This window comes from Opisthocomus hoazin, chromosome 21 (assembly GCF_030867145.1).
Source record: "Opisthocomus hoazin isolate bOpiHoa1 chromosome 21, bOpiHoa1.hap1, whole genome shotgun sequence".
In the NCBI taxonomy this organism is placed as follows: domain Eukaryota; kingdom Metazoa; phylum Chordata; class Aves; order Opisthocomiformes; family Opisthocomidae; genus Opisthocomus; species Opisthocomus hoazin.
In genome coordinates this window covers 8,452,212-8,471,311 of record NC_134434.1, presented here as the reverse complement: position 1 = coordinate 8,471,311, position 19,100 = coordinate 8,452,212, and the positions used below count along the sequence as shown (strand labels likewise).

Here is a 19,100-nt window from a genome sequence, read left to right as displayed (position 1 = left end):
TTTTTCCTGTGCCAGAGACGCTGGTTGCCCGGGGGTCCCAGCTGCTCCTGGATGGTCACATAACAACAAACACACACACACACGTATTTATTGATGGCACGCACACACTTAGCAGGAGAACTGCTGCCTCCTGAAACGCCCGGTCTGGGGGTGCCACGTGCCCCCACCAGTCTCACACCGAGCCACGGGCCCGGGCGTGATGAGCTCTCCGGTCATCCCCTCCCTCAAGCCCCGCGGCTCCAGACCCGGCTGCGGTGCCCACATGAGACGCAGATCTCTGCACCGACACCTTGGGAAAGTGACCACCATTTGCTCACAACAAACATGGCCACCGTGGCCCAGCCGCACCCTGGGCCGGCCCCGGCTCCGTCCTTCAACGCCTGGAACAGCTTGACGCCCTTGGCAGCCCCTCAGAAAACCCCGGCGCTACCGACCCTGACCCCGGCAGCCCCCACGTCCGCAGCGCTGGGGCAACACGCGGCACCCCTGCCCGCGCTCCTTCTGCCTGGGGGTCCGGGCACAGCGACACAGGGAAACAGCCATGGCCCGGACCCCCACCTGGGCTGCTCCAGCCAGGGCTCTGCGCTCGGCGAGTCCCGCGGAGCAGCCGTGGCCCTCGCTGCTGGTACCCAGCCGGGACGGGCTCTCGCTGCTGGGTGATGCCCTGCTCCACACGCCTGCTCCAAGCCCCCCGACCCTGTCACTGGGAAGGGCTGGGTTTGGGGCGAACACCTTCCTCTGGCAGCAACCCTCCGCCCCAGCACAACGCCGCTGCTACCGACAGCATTCCTGGGATGTCCGGCGTACTCAGAAGAGCGACAAAGGTTCTCCTCCCCCTCTGCTCTGCCCTGGTGAGGCCCCATCTGCAGCACTCTGTCCAGTTCTGGGCTCCCCAGTTCAAGAAAGATGAGGAGCTACTGGAGAGAGTCCAGCGCAGGGCTACGAGGATGAGGAGGGGACTGGAGCATCTCTCCTACCAGGAGAGGCTGAGGGAGCTGGGCTTGTTCAGCCTGGAGAAGGCTGAGAGGGGACCTTAGAAATGCCTCTAAATATCTGCAGGTTGGGGGTCAGCAGGACGGGGCCAGACTCTTTCCAGTGGTGCCCAGCGACAGGACAAGGGGCAACAGGCACAAACTGAAGCCCAGGAAGCTCCAGCTGAACCCGAGGAAGAACTTCTTCCCTCTGAGGGTGACGGAGCCCTGGCCCAGGCTGCCCAGGGAGGCTGTGGAGTCTCCTTCTCTGGAGATATTCCAGCCCCGCCTGGACGCGGTGCTGTGCAGCCTGCTGTGGGTGACCCTGTTTGGGCAGGGGGTTGGGCTGGGTGACCCACAGAGGTCCCTGCCAACCCCTGCCATGCTGGGATTCTGGGATTCTGTGATCTGAATCTCGGTTTCAAGGTGCCGAAGGTTTTCCCAGCGGCTGCCGAGTTCGCTGGCTCTGCCACCGCTTGGCTGGGCGGGAGCGGGGGACGGTGGCAGCCAAGCCGCTCCCTGCGTGTTCCCAAGTTTCTCCGGGAAGGTGAAGTCTCCATCAGGGATGGAGAACACCGCGTCTGGCCCAAAGGCACTCGCAGGTGGAGCTGCAGCTCCGGCATCACCGGCACCTCCCGGGGGGCTGTGCCTCTGCGTTGCCCAGGGACGGTCCCCTCACAGGACGGGGACACCGCGCTGTGCCAGGGCCCCCAGCTCCCCCGGTTCCGCCTTTGCAGCCCCAGCCCTCCTTGCCCTCGGTCACACCGCGCAGACGCCGGCCCTGTGCTTCCCCGGTGAGCGGGAGGCGGCAGCGGGGCCGGGGACAGAGGGCACCCGCAGACAATTCTCTTTTTATCATTTTACTCCCCTGAAACGCCGAAGCCCCCAGACGGATCAGGCTGGGCCGGACCCCGGCCCGGAGCAGGGCAGGCAGCGACGCTCCCAGCGTGGTCGTTTGGCTGTCGCCGAGCCCGAGAGCAAACGCGCCGAATCGCGACGTGAAAACTCGCAATATTTTAACACATTAACAAACGTCGGGTGTTTTCATTCGCTTCCTGTTTTTGCAAATTTTCAAAGCCACGAGCTGGGGCTTTTTTAATGCTTAGACCGATTTGTTTTCTTTCTTTTCCTTCTCTGAGAAACAGCGAGATTTTTCATGTACCCCCATGGCTCCACTAAAGCCATCGCATCCCGGGAAAGCCGCGACCACCCCGCGGCAGCAGCCACGCCGGAGCGGAGCAGAGCCAGGGCGCGGTGGGCTTCGGGCTCCGAGGAGACGGTGCCCGCTCTGCCCGGCCATCACGCGCCGCGTTCAGACCCCGCGCAGCAACCTGCAGCTCCAGACTGGGGAAAACCGGCAGAAGCACGCAGCCCACCCCAGCTGACCAGCACCAGCTCCCAGTAAGCCCCTGGGGATGCAATGGAGATTCCCAGTCCACGGAGCGGCACAGCCCTTTTCCCCCCGGCCAGCAAAGGGGACACAGCTCCCGGTCGAGGCGGAGGGGAGCGGGAACGCAGGCGGTGCAGGAGCTGCACGGCGTCACGGGAACGGGGGTCACCGCAGGAGGGGACGACTCGGGGCTGGCCACGAGGAGCCGGGGACAACGCCGCTGGCACAGCCCTGCGCCAGGCACCAGCTCCTGAAAACTCGGTCCCCGAAGGGACCGGAATGCCGAGGGCTGCTCCGCTCCCCACCCCAGCGAGCAGAGCCCCCCGGCTCACACCGCCCTCGCCCTCCCCGCTGCGGGGGGAAGCTTGGCTGCTCCATTCCCATGTCCTCGGCGGAGCACAGGAGCACCAGCGCCGAGGGGTGGCTGGCGCAGAGCCCACCCGGCACTACCCGAACCGGGGCGCGCGTCTCTCGGTGCCGGTGAGCCGGACCCCGGCAGCCGGGCCAGCCCCACGCACGCCGCCGCCAACGCCGCAGCGTGCAGGCACAGGGCTCGCGCGTGCGGGGACGGGAAGCCGCACACGGTTCCTTACCGATCTTTAGGAGGGCGGCACACAAAGAGCAGAGCTGCCGGATGGCCGAGGCACCCTTGGGAGAGCAAACGCGCGGCGCTGGGTCGCGTCTCGGCGTCACCTCCCGGCCAGCACCCACCGCGCCAACGGCACCGAAGCGACGCCGAAACGGGGTTGTGGAAGCAAACCAATAAACTGGGGCAGCGCTCGATCGAGGACCAGCACCCAGAGGCAACCCAGCCCGCCCGGCACCGTCCCCGTCCCGAGCCCACGCAGCCCCGCTCCGCTCACACAGCCCGTCCGGCGCGGGGGGACCCCCGCAGCAGGCCAGCCCCCCGCGCCAGCCAGCGGCCCCCGACGCTGCCCTGCGCCCGGCATCGCTTACCGCAGACGGCCGTGCCCGAGGGATGCGGGGGGCCCCGCGCAGGACCCCCATCGCCCGTCCGGCTCCCGCTCAGCCCCCGCGCGCCGCGGGCACCCCGGGGCTGCGGAGCTTCATTTCCCGCCGGCTCCCGCACGGTTAATCGCGGGCTGCGGGCCCGCGGCTGCCAGCTCCCCGAGGTGCTGACTCATCTTCTTCCATGCCCGCCGAGCTCCAGCCTCCGCCACTCCACGCCCACAGCCGCCGCGTCGCAGCCTCCCGCGCCGCCCCGCACGCCCCGGGGCCGTGCGGGGCCGGGAGCGCGGCGCGGGGAGAGGGCTGCGGGGCCGCCGCCGCCCCCCGAGGAAACGCGCTTTATTCCCTCCCGTAACCGACCAGTTCAGGACCAGAACCGCGCGGAGACCCCCCCGCTCCCCAGCTCCGGGCCGGGAGGGCTGCGCGGGAGGTGCGCGGGGGTGCCCACGCCGCGGCTTTGTCCCCGGGCGGGACCCCGCGTGTGCGAGGCCGGGAGCGCGGGGCCGCGCGGGACGGGGGTCCCGGGTGTACCCCCCCCCTCCCCGCTGCCAGCCCCCACCCGCGCCGCCCGCCCCCCCCGCGGCCCCGGCGAGAACAAAGCCCCCGCGCGGGCCGTCCGCATTGTCCCCGCTCCGGCCGGGCAGCGGCCGCCCCCGGCGCGGGAGGAAGGGGAGGGGTCGGCACAGACAATGCCTCCCCCCTACCCCCACCCCCACCCCTCCACCGGCACGCCCCGCCCCCCGCTCCCCATTGGCCAGCGGGGAGTTTTGGGGGACCCCCCCCCACACACCCCACACACCCCCACCCCCCACCCCGCCGGGGGCGCGCGCGCCGCATTGTGCCGGGGGGCGCGCGGGGATGGGGATGGGGGGGGGAGGGGAGCGCGCGCGCGGCCGCCGTCGGGGGCGCGCCCGGGGGGCTCCCCTTGTGCGTGCGTGCGCGTGTGCGCGGGGCCGGGGCCATGGAGGAGCTGAGCAGCGTGGGGGAGCAGGTCTTCGCCGCCGAGTGCATCCTCAGCAAGCGGCTGCGCAAGGTGGGACCCCCCCGCACCCCCCCGCAGCCACCCCCTCCCCGTCGCTAACGCCCCTCTCCCCGTCTCTCTCCGCAGGGCAAGCTGGAGTACCTGGTCAAGTGGCGGGGCTGGTCCTCCAAGTGAGCGGGGCCGCGCGGTGCGGGGCGGTGCGGGGCGGCGCGCGGGGGCCGCTTTTGTTCGGGTCGCGCCGCTCCTTTTGTTTACAAATAAGCGCGGCCGCGGCCCGGCCCTCCCCGCCGCCGCGTGGGGTTCCGCTCCCCCCCCCCCCCCCCCCCCCCCGGGCCGGGCCCGCCGCCCCCCAAGCGTGTGTCCCCCCCCCGTCCCCCCCCCTCCGAAACCGGAGCCCCCCCGGGACGCGCGGGATCGCTTCTCCTGCGGCGGCGTGGCCGCCCCCCACCCCCACCCCGCTCCCCTGCCTGGTGCGGGGCTGCTGACCCCCGGTGCGGGGATGCTGCGGGGCCCCGAAGGGCGCGTTTGTCCTGGGCTGACCCCCCCGGGGCCGGGCCGGTAGCGGGGGCGGCGGGGAGCACCGCCCCCCCCCCCAGTCCCCATCTCCTGTTGCAGGCACAACAGCTGGGAGCCCGAGGAGAACATCCTTGACCCGAGACTCCTCCTGGCTTTCCAAAAGAAGTGAGCAAACTATAAATATTTCGAAGCAAACGGTGAAGTCAATTAACTTCTAATTGGCTGCGCGTGCGGTGGAAGTTGGGGAAACAACAGCCCGCAGCCGGCCGTGCCTGTTGCCTTTTGTTCGTCTCCTGGAATCGCAGCTCAGGTCCATGCGCGACGGCTCCCCGGGCTGGGCGAGCACCGAGGGTCTGCAGCCCACTGCCCGCTCCGCGCGGGGTGGGCAATGGCAGCGCCCAGCAGAGACCTTCGGCTCCGGTTCCCCGGCTGGCGGTCGGGGTCTTGCTGTGCTGGGGGGGGGCTGCAGGCCCCGGCGGGGTGACGGCGCCTGGGGCTGTGGGAACGGGGGTTTGGAAGGCTCCGGAGTGCGCTTGTGGGGGGCACAGCGGGGAGAGGGCGAGGAGAAAATGGTGTCCTGTGTCAGGGCCGGGGCCGCTGCCTGGCGCCGAGCGGCGATTGTTCGGCAGCTATTGTACGCCCGGCGTCACGCATGGGGCTGAAAAAGTAGCCAGCTGGCTACGGCAAGCGCAGTGCTGCCAAGTATTTTGGCTCTGTGTTAATAAAAATCGTTAAAGTTTATGATAGGATTTAATTATAACCCATTTCTGGATCCATCTTTTCAGGAATGGAATCTGGTGGTTAGTGCAGACCGCGCGGTGTTTAATTAGCCGTGTGCATTAGAGCGGAGCGCTGCCCCGCGTAAAGGCAGAGCCGCAGGACGGGGCAGGGGGCTGCAGGCGTTCCCCGCGCGACCGCCAGCCCCGGCCACCGCCTCCGGACCGGGAGGTGTGGGAGATGTGACACGAGCCCGGCGGAGGGGAGAGCTTGCCGAGTTTCCAGGGAATGCCTTTGCTTTTGCCCCGCCGAGCGGAGGGGCCGCCGGCTCCGCCAGCAGCTGAGCGCGGCGAGGCTCAGCAGGGACGGGGCGGACGTTTCCGTCTGCCTGATCCCGCTGCGCCAGAAGAACGGCAAATCTCGCCAGGAATCGGAGGAGCCGCTGACTTGGGATGGGTAACGCCGTGCGGTCCGTCGCCGGCGGTGGGGATGTGCCGGCAGCACACAGGGCTGCTCTCCCGTCACCGCCTCGGCTTCCCCGGGCACGAGCAGAGCGGGGAGCCGTGCTCGGCCAGTGTGACAAAACCCCGAGCCTCCCCTCGGACGGCCTGTGGCCGGCACCAGTGGGACCGAGGGACCAGCACCGGGGCAGCCAGCGGGCAGGTCCTGCACGGCGAAGGGTTTGGGCTCTGTGAGCAGTCTGGGAACTGGTTTCAGCGGCCGCGCCGTTCAGTCCCGCGCTGTACGCAGCACCTCGCCTCCCGTGACCGGGCAGATGCCTGCTGCTGAGCCGGGGTACCCCGGCGGCCACACAGCCGTCCTTGTCCTAAGGCCACCGTTTTTATAGCCTTTTCCTCACTTTGCAGTTCTTTTTCTTGCACTGCGTCGCATTCATGGCCGGAGTCTTCCAGTGACCTGCGCCGGTCCCGCAGGGCGAACGGCTGGGTGCCACGTGGGGAGGGTGAACTGCGCGAGTCCCCGCGTTCCCGTACGGTTCTTGGGGCTTTTTGACTGCGCCCGAGTGTGGCAGGCCCATGGCAGCGTGGGTTCAAGTGAGCGGTGTGCTGGGAGCCTGAGAGGTCCTCACGCTTTGGAAGGGGTGAGGGACACCTCCCACCGCGGCTTGGGTGCTGGGGGAGGAACCGAGCCTGCAGCACCCCGGGCGAGCGGGTTTTGTAATGGCAGAAGAAAGGGAGGAACCAGGGTGACGTCGGGTGTGGTTTTTTTCTTCCCTGCAAACATTGTCCTTAAGCGTTGTGTTTTTCAGGGAACACGAAAAAGAAGTGCAGAATCGGAAGAGGGGGAAGCGGCCGCGGGGCAGGCCCAGGAAACACGTGGTGAGTGCTGGTGGCGGTGGCAACGCGGCCGCGACGGCGCCGGAGGGGCTCTGGCCATGGCAGGCAGCAGCGAGCGCCTGGCCGTGGCGCGGGCTGCAGTGGGCACTCGGCCACAGAGGGTGGTGAGGACACAGCGACGCCGGCAGACCCCGGGTGAGGGGCTTTGGAGGCTGTGGTGGTGGGTGGGTCGGTGAGGAGGATGTCTCTTCATCGTGGAGATGGCGTAGGAGGAGGCAGAAGAGTTCCCCGGCGCCGGGGTCCTGCCTGGTGTTTAGGCCTGGCCGGGTTTGGGCCGTACGCTCCCCGACTCGTTTGGCGGCAGAGGATGAGCCGATCAGCTAACGAGCAGACCAGCTAACAGAATCCCAGCATGGTGGGGGTTGGCAGGGACCTCTGGGGGTCACCCAGCCCAACCCCCTGCCCAAGCAGGGTCACCCACAGCAGGCTGCACAGCACCGCGTCCAGGCGGGGCTGGAATATCTCCAGAGAAGGAGACTCCACAGCCTCCCTGGGCAGCCTGGGCCAGGGCTCCGTCACCCTCAGAGGGAAGAAGTTCTTCCTCGGGTTCAACTGGAGCTTCCTGGGCTTCAGTTTGTGCCCGTTGCCCCTTGTCCTGTCGCTGGGCACCACTGGAAAGAGTCTGGCCCCGTCCTCCTGACCCCCACCCTGCAGATATTTAGAGGCATTTCTAAGGTCTCCTCTCAGCCTTCTCTTCTCCAGGCTGAACAAGCCCAGCTCCCTCAGCCTCTCCTCGTAGGAGAGATGCTCCAGTCCCCTCCTCATCCTCATAGCCCTCCGCTGGACTCTCTCCAGTAGCTCCTCATCTTTCTTGATAATGCGGGGACGGAGCCTGCGTGTGCCTGAGGCACCTGGCCAGGCACCGCTGGAGGATTTGCAGTGCTGGTAACAGCTCTTTGGTAATTCCTGTTACCTCTTCCCCCGTCCCTCTCCGTCGCTTTGCAGGAACCAGAGATGCCCACAAAAACTAAGTCAAGTAGCTCCTCTTCCTCCACATCCTCCTCTTCCTCCTCCTCGGATGAAGAGGATGAAAGTGACCTGGAAGCGAAGCGAGGTCCCCGCAGCAGAGACACCCACCCGGTGCCGCAGAAGAAAGCCCAGATCCTGGTGGCGAAGCCCGAAATGAAAGACGCTTCCAGGAAGAAGCGTGGACGGAAGCCCCTTGCCCCGGAGCAGAAGGCAGCTCGCCGGACCGTGAGCCTGGCGAAGGTGCTGAAGACATCGCGGAAGGAGGTGGGCGGCAGCGCCAAGCCGGCGGGGAAGCTGCCGGCCCAGCACAGCGCGCAGGGCTCGGGCACGGCCGCGCTGAAGGACCCGCCGGGCGCCCTGGCCGGGCTCGGCTCGGGGAGCTCGTCTGCGGAGAACCTGCCCGGCGCGATGAAGAGTGGCTCCACGAGCCCGACCCGGGCCATCAGCTGGCAGAGCTCCATCGTCCACTACATGAACAGGATGTCCCAGAGCCAGGCGCTGGCAGAGACCTCGCCCCTGGGCCGGCTGGCGCTGAAGACCCAGGTGGCCGGGAAGAGCGGCTTAGGGCTGGACTTAAAGATGAGGAACCAGAAAGGATCTGGGGAGCTTGGGCTGAGCGCGCAGGGACCCAAGGCGGCTGCTCCGAGCGGCGGCGCTGGAGGGGACCAGAAATCGGGGTTTGCTGCGGGAGGCCAGACGCTGCACAACGGCAGCAAGACGCCGGCGAGTTCGTCCGGGGCCGGCAGCCAGCTGGCCTCCAGCCAGGAGCTGAACCTCCAAGCTCTCAACCTGCAGAGCGTCAGAAACGGGCCGAGCGCGGCCGGCGGGAGCAGCCTCCCTCGCCACCTCTGCAGCGCTCTGGCCAAGGGCTCCGGCGGCGGCAGCGCGGCGGCGAGCGCCGGAGGCGTGAAGGGCAGCGCGACGGGGGCCGGGCTGAATGCTGCCAGCGCCGGCGGGCTCTCGGGGGGGGACGGGGGCAAGAGCGAGAAGCCGGCGCACCGGGCAGGCGACAGGGACTTGGCCAAAAGCGGCACGGCTGGCGCGCAGGAGGGGCACGCGGCCGCGGAGAGCCGCAAGCCGGCCGCCCTTTCCGAAGTGAGCACGGGCGAAGAGACCAGCTCGGATTCGGACCGGGATTCGGCTTCCTTCCCGGGCGTGGGTCAGAACATGTCTGTCTCCATCCAGACCAGCCAGGACTGGAAACCCACCCGCAGCCTGATTGAGCATGTCTTTGTCACCGACGTCACCGCTAACCTGATCACAGTGACGGTCAAGGAGTCCCCCACCAGCGTCGGGTTTTTCAACCTACGGCAATACTGAGCCCGGGAACGCGAGAGGAGGGGGGAGGTCCTGCAGCCCCTCCCGCAGCTTTGCCCAGCTCTTCCACCACGTTTTTCTTGCTTCAAGTGAACGCGGAGACCTCGTGAGACCTGCTGGGACTTGTGTCCAGAGAAGCTCGAGAGAGACGCGGTGAAACCTGCTCCGAACTGCCAGCGGGTCGGCGGATCCCTCCCGGCTTCCCTCCATCCCCGCCGTGCCCCGCGCAGAGGTGGCCAACGCCGTTCTCTGGGAGCGGGAGCACCAGTGCTGCCGGGGGGAGGGACGGGTGGCAGGTTCTGAGCCAGGCTTCACTGCGCACGGGTTTCTTTGCTTTACAGACGACAAGGTCTGCGGCTCTCTGGCAGTGGGGAGAGGGTGTGGAGCTGCGACGGGCCAGGCTTCTCCTCAGCAGAGGAAGAGGAGGTCCTTTTCTTTCCTCGGAGCTCCCCGTGGATCTGTCTGTGGGGAGTCACAGGTCAATCCAAATGGGACAGCCGCCGCTCCCAGCCCTCGGGGCTGCGGGGGCCGGCTGCACGCGGGGGCTTTTCAGGGTAGACTCAGCCCAGCCGCCCCCCTGGGCGAGGTCAGTTCCAATGACGGTGAAGCCCACGACGGTTCTGTTGTGGTTTCCAGCCGATAGGGAAATGTTGTTTACATTTTTTTATTAAGGGAAAAAAATCTTTTTTTTTCTTTTTTTTTTTTTTGCGGGAGGGGAATAAACCCAGTCTAGGGAAGACTGAATCCTGGATGCCACTGACGATCCGGGCGTCAAAGGTGCCTCCGTCAGGGCAAGGGGCGGCTGGCAGCGGGCGTCTCCGTGCCGCCCCAGGGAGGGTCCTGCCTTGCCGAGGGTGGGAGCCAGCAAGAGCTGCTGGCTGCTTTGCAGTGACTTGACTTTCAGAGGCAAGCGAAGCCCGAATTGCTGTGCAGCCCAGAGAGCCCCGGCGCCGCTCCTCTGCCTCATCCCAGCATCACCGGCGTCTCCGCGTCCCGTTCAGCGCTTCCCAGGCTTTCGCAGGGACCGAGCTGGGGGAATTTCTTCATCCTTGCAGAACGTGCCAACCCTCCCGGCAGCAGGTAGGCTGGTGGTCAGGCTGCCCGGTGTCCGCGGGGTCAGTGCTGCAGCTCAGCTAGAAAGTGGCACCGGGGGTGAGCGAGCCCTCCCTGCCGGGAGCCCAGCCTGCGAGCCAGCCCTGCGCCCCGGGTCTGCCTGACGCTGGTCATCCGCGGTTTTCTCCGGCCGGAGGGCTCGGCAGCCGGTCGGGGACACCTGCACAGGTGGTCCGGAGCGGTGGGAAGGAGGAGAGGGAGCAGGGCAGGGCCCGGCAGCGGGTGCCTCTCGCCTGCATCTCGCCGTCCCGTGCCGGCAGCCGGGCTGTGTGTTTTGGCTTGTAATTGCAACCAGTGATGCTTTTTGAGGGAGATCTGTTTCCCGACTGTAGATGACTCTGACAAGCCAAAATCCGCAGCCGTAGTTCAGGCAGAGTTCGCAGCATTCGAGGTCGTTTCGGTTCTGCCAGTGCTGGGCTTCTTGCGGGGGGCCATGCGGAGCCAGCGGGTCGGGGTGCACGGCTGGGCGATGCCTCCGAAGGGTTCCTGCCCGCGTCTGCGTGCTCTCTGTGCCATGGGCACAGCCGTGGGTGCTTGGTGACTGGCCGGCCACCACGACGGGCATCTTTGCCACGCGCAGTGTTGTTATGCACGGGAGTGCAGAGGTAAATGGGCCAAACTGGGGGTACAGGTGCTTGTGATGACCTCCCCTGACGCATCAGCCCACTGATGGGCTGGTGGCGTGCCGTTCTCGGGGGACACGCAAAGCCAGCGCTGGGTCGAGCGATGGGCAGCAGCAGGCTCCGGTGCTGCGGGGATGCTCCCTCTTAGCTTTTGTGTCCAATCCCCAACCGTCCTGGTGGTCGTGGCTTTGAGCTCGTTGTGTTGCGGCGCTGGGCACGGTGTCTTGGCTGAGCCAACGCACGCCGGGGCGGGTGGAGGCGTATCGATGCCTCGCAGCAGGAGCTGAGCAGGCGTCTTGGCCAGCCCCCGTCCGGCCCCGGTGCAGCCAGGCAGCCCTGAGCCTCACCTCGCCACGGCGTTGGGCAGCCGTGCCCTGCCGCTGGCTGCCCAGCCCAGCTCCGCGCTGCCCGTTGGGCCCCGGGGAGAGGAGGGAGCGTTGTCCATGGAGGAGGTCCCCGAGGACGGAGTTGCTGCTGAGCTCCACAATGCCAAAATCATAGAATGAATCACAGAACGGTTTGGGTTGGAAGGGACCTTGAAGCTCATCTGGTTCCAACCCCCCTGCCATGAGCAGGGACATCTTCCCCCAGCCCAGGGTGCTCAGAGCTCCATCCAGCCTGGCCTTGAACCCTGCCAGGGAGGGGGCTTTCGCAGTCTGTGCCGTTTACCTTCCAGCCCTTAACTTTGCCAAACGAGCCGGCGCTGCTTTGAGCAGCCCGAGGGACCGCTCGCCCGTGGCGGCCGGCGCGAAGGCTCCAGGCGTGGTGGCTGCCGGGTGTGCGGGGCAGGAGCTGGCGGGGGGAGCACCCGGGGAGCTGGGAGCACGGGGAGCTCTTCCCCACACACCAAATGTTTGCGACTCGGCCTTTGCAAACCCAAACTGAACGACGATGTGCCTTTCGGACCGTCCGGATCTCAGCCTTGTCTGCGACGCCGGTCCCACGACAGGTTTGTGCCTATGCAAAGCGGGGAGGTGACGGGGTCCCGGAGACAGCGGTGACACCCGTGGGGAGAGGTGCCCTGGTCCCTGGCGGGACAGCCGGCATCGTGTGGAGCAGGGCCGAGGGATCCTCGCCCAGAGGGAGCCGGCCGGGCAGGGATGCTCTTGCCTAGAGCAGCAGGAGGTGGGGGCTGGTGGTCCCCCGGGGAGGGGGCACCTGAGGGTGCGGGAGGCGAGCGGCGGTGGCGGGTGCTGTGCTGGCTGCGCGCCGGCTCTGACACGGCTGCTCCCTCCCGAGCCCCCGTCCTGAGCTCAAGTGCGTTTCTCCCCGCGGGGGCTTGCTGCTGCCTCCCAGCCCGGCGAGGGGTCGCTGGGAGCCCGTCGTGCCCAGGGGAACACGAACCCCGACGGCGAGCAGCTTTCCCCCGTCACCCACCCTCTGCCATCCCCGCTCGCTATTGTGCCTTTTGCTCACCAGCTGGTTCCATCCAAAGGTCTGAGGTCGGGGAAAATGCTAATCCAGAGGGTTTTCTGCCTGTTGTCTCCCCCTGCGCCCCTTCCCCGGCCCCCTCCCGACCTCATGTTGCGGGACGGCGGCTCTCCGGGCAGCGCGGGGCTGTCTCAGCGCCCAGTTCCTGTCGGCCTTGGCCTCTCCCGGGCTCATTATGGGAGTGATTTACTGGGAGCTTTTGTGGATGGGGGCTGAAAGCCGGTGCAGACCCTGTTCACCAGTCAGTGCCATCAGTACTCTAGGTCTACCTTGTTTTTCTCTTTTTTTTTTTTTTAAGTTTGCTGCTATGGGTGGGGGTGTTCAGCTGTGTGTCAAACAGCCGGTTAAAGGTTTGTCGCTCGTCATCCTCTGAGGGGTTTCCGATGTGGAAAGCCCTGCAGTGTTTGTACGTTGGATGGATGGTTTCTCCCAGCGTAATCTGGTTGAGCGTTCTGGTTGGGTTCCGTTGGACTGGAAGAGGTGGCCGACTCGGCCATCTTCCCTAGAAACTTCATCTATTTTTATAAATATATTTTGTACCAAAAAAACTGGAGTGTGTGGAAGGCTGGGGATGGTTTAGGGGCTTCGGTTCGCGGTGGGTTTCTGAGCTGGGTGTGAAGAGCGAAGGTTTTTACTGGGAGAAGCTGAGGGATGGGTGAAAACAACCAATAGTTGCTGTAACTTGTGCCCGTCACGGGGCTGGTTTGTATGTTTTATTTAACTAAAGAGAGAGCCAAATGGTTCCTGTACGACACTTAGGATCGCTTTAAACTGCAGCTGCTTGTTCGCTTGTATTTTCGGAGAACAAGAGTTGGCGATGTTGTTACCCTGGGCAAGCGGAAGGGCTTGGGGAGCCCCCGAGGGACGGGGGTGGGGGTCCCCGTCGCAGGGCGGGCCGGGGGGTCCGGCGCTCCTGGACACTGAGGCGAGCGCAGCCCCCCGAGCCCGGGCTGCTGTTAATTTATTTGCAGGAAAACACTAGGAGAGCGTTACCTCGGGGGGGTGGGGGGGTGTTTGTATAACTTTTCCACTGCTCTTTTTTTTAGCATATCAATAAATATTTTTTTAAACTTTTCAGCCTGGTGTGGTCACTAGTCTGGGAGTGCCCCCCCCATATATCCCACCCCCCTTCGCCCGCGACGGGCACCGCCTGGGCCCGGACCCCCCCCCCGCCGGGGGCTGCGCTGCCTTGTGAAACCGCATCCTCCCCCCCCCCCCCCCGGGGCATCGCGCTCCTGCCCCTGCTGCCGTAGAGCCCCCTACCCGGGCGAACCTGAGGGGGACCGGAGCTGGGCAACCACCCCCCCACTCCCCCCAGCCCAGGGACCCCCCCCACCCCCAGCCGCCCCCACCTGCGGGACCGGGAGCCAAGCGGCCGCGCCGTCGGGAGGGAGCAGAGCCCCGGGGGTCGGGGGGGGGGGGGCGGCTCCTGCGGGCCCCGCCAGCCGGTGCCGCCCCCGCCCCCCGCCGCGGCCCGTGTGAAAGACACCCCCCCCCCCGCCGGGCCCGGGGAGAAAGGCCCCTTTGTGCGGCCCCGTCTCCCGCCCCTCCCCGCCGCCCATCGCCCGCGCCCGGCCGCTGACAGCTCCCGCAGCGCGGGGCCCGCGCCCCCCTCCCCCCCCCCCCCCCCCCCCACCGCGGCCGGGGCCGATCTGAATACAAAGGCCGGGCTCGGCCCGCACCCCCGCCCCGCACCCCCGCCGCGCTGCCCGCCCCGTCGCAGGGCGGAGCGGCGGCCCCGAGGCCGTTCCTGGGAGCGGAGCCGCGCACGAAGCCGCCACCCCCCGCCCGCGAGACCCCCGGGAGAGGGATTGGGGGGGGGGGGAGGGGGCCCTGGCCCGGCCGCGCTCCCCCCGCCCCGTCGGGGCCCGGCCCCAGCCCCGCACCGCCGCGGCCCCCAGCCTGCCCGCACGAAGTGGGGGAGGATGCGGGGCTGCCGGCCCCGTCGGAGCCCACCACCCGCCCCGCCATGCCCCCGGCCCCCCCCAGCCCCAAAGGGAAGACAGAGACGTTCCTATTTACAAAGTATATATTTAAACTCACATAAAAAGCGGGTCTCGCACGGACACTCACGGCTGGCAGCAGACACGTAGTTAAGCTTCACGGCGGAGACGGAGATTTAGCCAAATCGCTTTTGTACAATCTTAGATTTAAATAATTCACGCACCCGCACCCCCACGCACGCACACGCAGGATACACGTCACTATGTACATACACACATATACACCCCGGCCCGGTTCCGCTCACCGACGCGCGTGGCGGGGCTGGCGCAAAGCGCGGTGGCGGCTGCGGGCGCCTGGGCGAGGGGCGGCATCTCCGGCCCCCGCACGGTGAAGGCCCCGCTGCCCCCCGCACCCCGCCGATGCCACGCGCGGCCCACGGCACCCCGAAACCAGCACATCGGTCCTTCGCACAGAGTTAAAAACCTCAATTTTACAAAATATGCCTTAAAAAACAAAAAAAAAAACAAAATAAAAAAGAGAAACCAAAAAAACCACACCAAGGCAACCAAGCCCAGACCGGAACCGAGGGGCACGGCTCCCTCGCCCCAGCCAGCGCAGCCCCCTCTGACCGGGGTCCCACCGCGCCAGGGACAGGGATGGAGCAAGGGGGAAGCCACGGCCGGGCCCACCAGCACCGAGCTGCCCCCGGCCCCAGCCCTTCCCCGGCCGTCGGACCCCCACACCGTCCCCCCAAACCTCAGCTGGGGTGGCCGGTGATGGCGAGGGGGGACGAGGGCGCCCGGACCCCAGCCCTCGGGCAGTGCCAGGGACAGATTTGTGCTTCCCAAGGCAGCGATGCTCACAGCAAGACGCCAGGACAGGGTCACGGCTCCCCTCACCCCAAAACAGCACCCGGCCAAGGCCCCGCTGCCCACCCGGTGCAGGCGGCAGAGCCCCCCACGGCCGCTGCTCAGCCCCCCACCCCGCTTGGAGCCCCGAGACCCCGCGGCCAGGCCCTGCCCCAGCCCGGGAGAAGCCGGCGGGTTCCCCCCACGCCAGGAGAAACAACGCAGGCAAACCCCGCGCCAAAAGCCGCCCGAGTCAGCGGGGCTGCTCGCGCCCGGGAATATCTCGCCTCTCGGCTATTGTTTAACCAGCATAAGAAAAGGGAAATATTTATTGTCTCTGAATGCATAAAGGTGGCTCTGGGATTTGTCAGAGATGCGGATATTACAAAACACTTTATCTGGAGTCTTCCAACAGTCTGGAGAGAACTGTGTTGGGGGGGGAAAAGTAAAATAATCATAATCCGCTTCCTATAGCGGCATAAAGCATCTAAATCTGGGCAGCGGCATGCCACCCTCCCCAGCCCCTCCGGCATCCCAGGAATGTAAACAGAGGGGGGGTTTGTTGGGGTGGGCTTTTTCTTTTTCCTTTTTTTTTTTCTTCCTTTTTTCTTTTCTCTTTTTTTTCCCAAAGCGGGTGGGGGAACAGAATCAAGCGACCAGACAAAATGAAAACAGATTCTCAGCTCAGTCCCGCCTCCCACAACTGCTACAACAACTCTGTTAAAGTGCATTTCAGTATCACCCCTCTCGGGAGCCTTACACACGCAAACCGCCTCTTCCTTCGCCAGGAAAGGTAACTCAAGCGAATACTCCACTAGAACAGTTTTAGCCTTTTGATGGATTTCTGCTCCTCCCCGCCCTGACTCCGCAGCAACGCTCTTTTTCTCATCAGACTGGGAACGCCCCCTCCCCAGCACCACCGTAAATCCAAGTGCCAACTCCAGCCGCCCAGGGCCACCGCGCCGGGCACAGCACACTTGATTGTACAAGCAACACCTTCCACCACAACCAAGAAACCAGGGCGCGTTGCCCTCCGAGGGAGCAGCGCTTCCCCCTCCACAGCATCGTATGAAAAATAAGAGTTCAAAAAACCCAGAAGGTAATTAGCTGTGAACACTGTTCGTTATGTACACCGGCTCCTGCAAGATGCACGAACTCCGTTCGGTCTCAGTTTTATTGTCCTTTCTAAGAGCAACTGAGCAGTCACTGTTGTCTCCATTTAAATAAAACAACTCAGAGTTGAAATATATATAGATATATATATAAGCATTTTTTCTTAAATAACATATTTACATCTAATAGAAAATATAACTCTAGAGATAATCTTTCCAACGAAATGTAAGACGTGGAGGGGGGGAAAAAAAAAAAATTAAAAAAAAGAGTCAATGAATTTTGGGCAGTTTCTAAATCCTCTCCAGGACAAAAAAAAAAAGAAAAAGAAAAAAAAAGAAAAAACAACCAACCAACCAAAAAAGGCCCACCAAGCTCTACCCAAGCTTTTGTCTGGATCTGACCGAAGAAAACCCCAGCACCACCTCCGCCCAGCTCATCGCTTCTCTTTAAAGAATCCTTGGTCCGTGCTGCTCTCCTTGATGGTGACGGTCAAAAAGTTAGAGGTCACATCCGTCACCACCACCTTCTCCAGGTTGTTGAGCGAGGGGCTCCAGGACTCCTCCTCGGGGTCCCCCAGGATCCTGGCGACGGGGATCCTGGCGATGAGGGAGGGCCGCCCCGCCTGGCCCCCCACGCCGTCGCGGTACAGGCTGCCCACGGCGCCGGGGCCGACTGCGCCGTGCAGGAGCTTGGGCCCGCCGGGGTCCAGCCCACCCTGCCCCTTGGGGTCCAGAAAGTCCGCCCGGTGCTTGGCCAGCCGGGGGGGGTAGGTCTCAGCGGCTCCCAGCTTGGCACCCACCTCGGCGCGGGTGGGGCCGGGCAGGGCGCCGGGCAGGTCGGGGTCCGGCCGCCTGGCCAGCTGGATGACGCTGTGTCCCGAGCCGAACTTGGCCGCCCCCGCCTCCTCCATCTTCCTGGCCTTCAGGTAGTCCCCAACCTTGTCCCCCGGGTCCCCCAGTTTCCTCTTGGAGCCATCCAGGGTCTCCGCCAGGTCCTTGTAAAGCTCCTTCCGGGGCTTCGGGCCTCTCTTTTTGGGGGTCTCCCCGGGTTTCTCCTCCACGCGGATCACCCGATCCCGCACACTGTCTCCCTTTGGGGTGCTGGCGCTGGAGCTGCCCTGGGGGGCCAGGGCGATGTTCCGGAGTCCTTCCCGAGCCCGGGACGTGGAGCCCAGCTCCTGGGGGGACCTGCCGGGGTACGGCACCCGGATCCCCCTGGAAGAGTCGCTGCGGAATTCGTACGTTTTGGCCTTTGCCTTCGCCTGGGCCTGCAAAGGAGAGAGACCGGCCGATGACGCTGCTGTCCGGTCGCCGGCCGCACGCGTCCAGCTCACCCGGCGAGGAGCCGCCCCCGCAACGCGCGTCCTCGGCGGGGGCCGCACGGGGACCCCCCTCCCCGCCGCCGCGGCCCTCCTTACCTTCAGCAGGAAGGTTTTGGGCTTGGGGCCTCGCTTTTTGGGCCCGTACAGCTCCATTTCTCGCTCCCTAGAGGTGTCAGAAAAACCAAAGCTTCGATTCAGCATAGCTACCAGACAGCACCGCGTTTACCAGCGCGGCGGCTGCAGCCAGCAAAAGCCCCTGTACCTCTCCTCGAAGGCCGCCAGCAGCCGGGCGTCCAGGATGTTCTCCTCAGGCTCCCAAGTGCTGTACCTGGGCGGGGGGACGGGGAGGGAACAGCGTGAGGAGCCAGAAAGGGAAATAAAAATAAATAAAATGAAATGAAGTAAAATAAAATGAAATAATAAAGTAAAATAAAATAAAAAATAAAATGAAATAAAGTAAAAGAAAATAAAATAATAAAGTAAAATAAAATAATGAAGTAAAAAGAAATAAAGTAAAATAAAATAAAATAATGAAGTAAAGTAAAATAAAATAAAATAATGAAGTAAAGTAAAATAATGAAGTAAAATAAAATAATGAAGTAAAATAAAATAATGAAGTAAAATAAAATAATGAAGTAAAATAAAATAATGAAGTAAAATAAAATAAAATAAAATGAAATTAAGTAAAATAAAATAATGAAATAAAATGAAATAAGCAGGGGTGAAGGAGGGGACGCGAGCCGCCCTCCCGCCGCAAGGCGAGGCAGCCCCGCGGCGCGGGACCCCCACAGCCCCCCCACTTACTTCTGCGACCAGCCCTTCCATTTCACCAGGTACTCCATGCGCCCCTGCGGGGGGGGGGGGGGAAGGGGGAATAAACCACCGTCAGTCAAACCCGCGCTCAGCGCCCGCAACAAAGGTGCTCCCGCAGCCCCACGGCGTGGGGGGCGGGAGGGGGGGGGGTGTGCCGTTCGATAGATGTAACGCGGATCGGGGGATGGGGGGGGGGCGGGGAGTGCCCGGGCGTGCGGCGCGGAGGAAGGGCCGCCCCCCGCGCGCGCGCCCAGCCGCAACCGCAACCGGGCCGGGGCCGCAGCGGCGGGGCCGGGGTGATTGCGGGGGGGGGGGAACGCCGCGGCACCGGGAAGGGGGGGTTCGGGGGGGGGTGGTGCACCTACTTTCCGGATGCGGCGCTTGAGCAGGGCCTCGGCCGCGAAGACGCGCTCCCCGACGGCCGAGAGCTCCATGTTTACGCGGCCGCTCGCAGCACACAGGCAGCCGCCAGCGCAGCCCAGACCATAATACTCCGCCCGCTGACGTCAGCGCCGCGGCCCCCCCCGCACTTGTTGCTGCCGGAGCCGGGTGGAATATTCCGCCCGCGCCGCATTGGCCCGCGCCGCCGGCCCCGCCCCGCGACGTGCACCGCGTCCCGATCAGCGCGGGGCGGGGCCGGCGGAGGGGGGGCGGGGCGAGGCACGCCCAGCCACGCCCCCAGCGCCCCGCCCCGCTCCCGGTGTGTTG

At 65.1% G+C, this 19,100-nt stretch overlaps 3 protein-coding genes across 4 annotated transcripts in view; 1 reads left to right on the top strand and 2 right to left on the bottom strand.

The window, feature by feature from the left end:
• The window catches only part of RBFOX3 (RNA binding fox-1 homolog 3), a 171,670-nt gene extending 168,135 nt beyond the window's left edge, over positions 1-3,535 (bottom strand). Inside the window, exon 1 of the mRNA XM_075441313.1 lies at positions 3,319-3,535. The gene's annotated coding sequence lies outside the window, so the exon portion shown is untranslated. The remainder of the gene's footprint in view (positions 1-3,318) is intronic.
• A 94-nt stretch (positions 3,536-3,629) lies between these two features.
• CBX2 (chromobox 2) lies at positions 3,630-9,189 on the top strand. The gene is made up of 6 exons (XM_075441200.1): positions 3,630-3,652; positions 3,950-4,363; positions 4,439-4,482; positions 4,928-4,993; positions 6,813-6,882; positions 7,846-9,189. The coding sequence occupies exons 2-6, from the start codon at positions 4,292-4,294 to the stop codon at positions 9,187-9,189; spliced, it is 1,596 nt and encodes a 531-aa protein (XP_075297315.1). The 5' UTR covers positions 3,630-3,652; positions 3,950-4,291.
• A 5,208-nt stretch (positions 9,190-14,397) lies between these two features.
• CBX8 (chromobox 8) lies at positions 14,398-18,876 on the bottom strand. Of its 2 annotated transcripts, none has more exons than XM_075441033.1 (5): positions 18,758-18,876; positions 18,384-18,427; positions 17,842-17,907; positions 17,676-17,766; positions 14,398-17,525 (listed from the first exon to the last, which is right to left on the bottom strand). In XM_075441033.1, exons 1-5 carry the CDS (start codon positions 18,824-18,826, stop codon positions 16,692-16,694), a joined length of 1,104 nt encoding a protein of 367 aa, XP_075297148.1. In that variant the 5' UTR covers positions 18,827-18,876; the 3' UTR covers positions 14,398-16,691. The 2 variants fall into 2 exon arrangements, with proteins under 2 accessions (XP_075297148.1, XP_075297149.1); XM_075441034.1 differs by having other exon boundaries at positions 17,676-17,742.
• Positions 18,877-19,100: the final 224 nt, after the last annotated feature.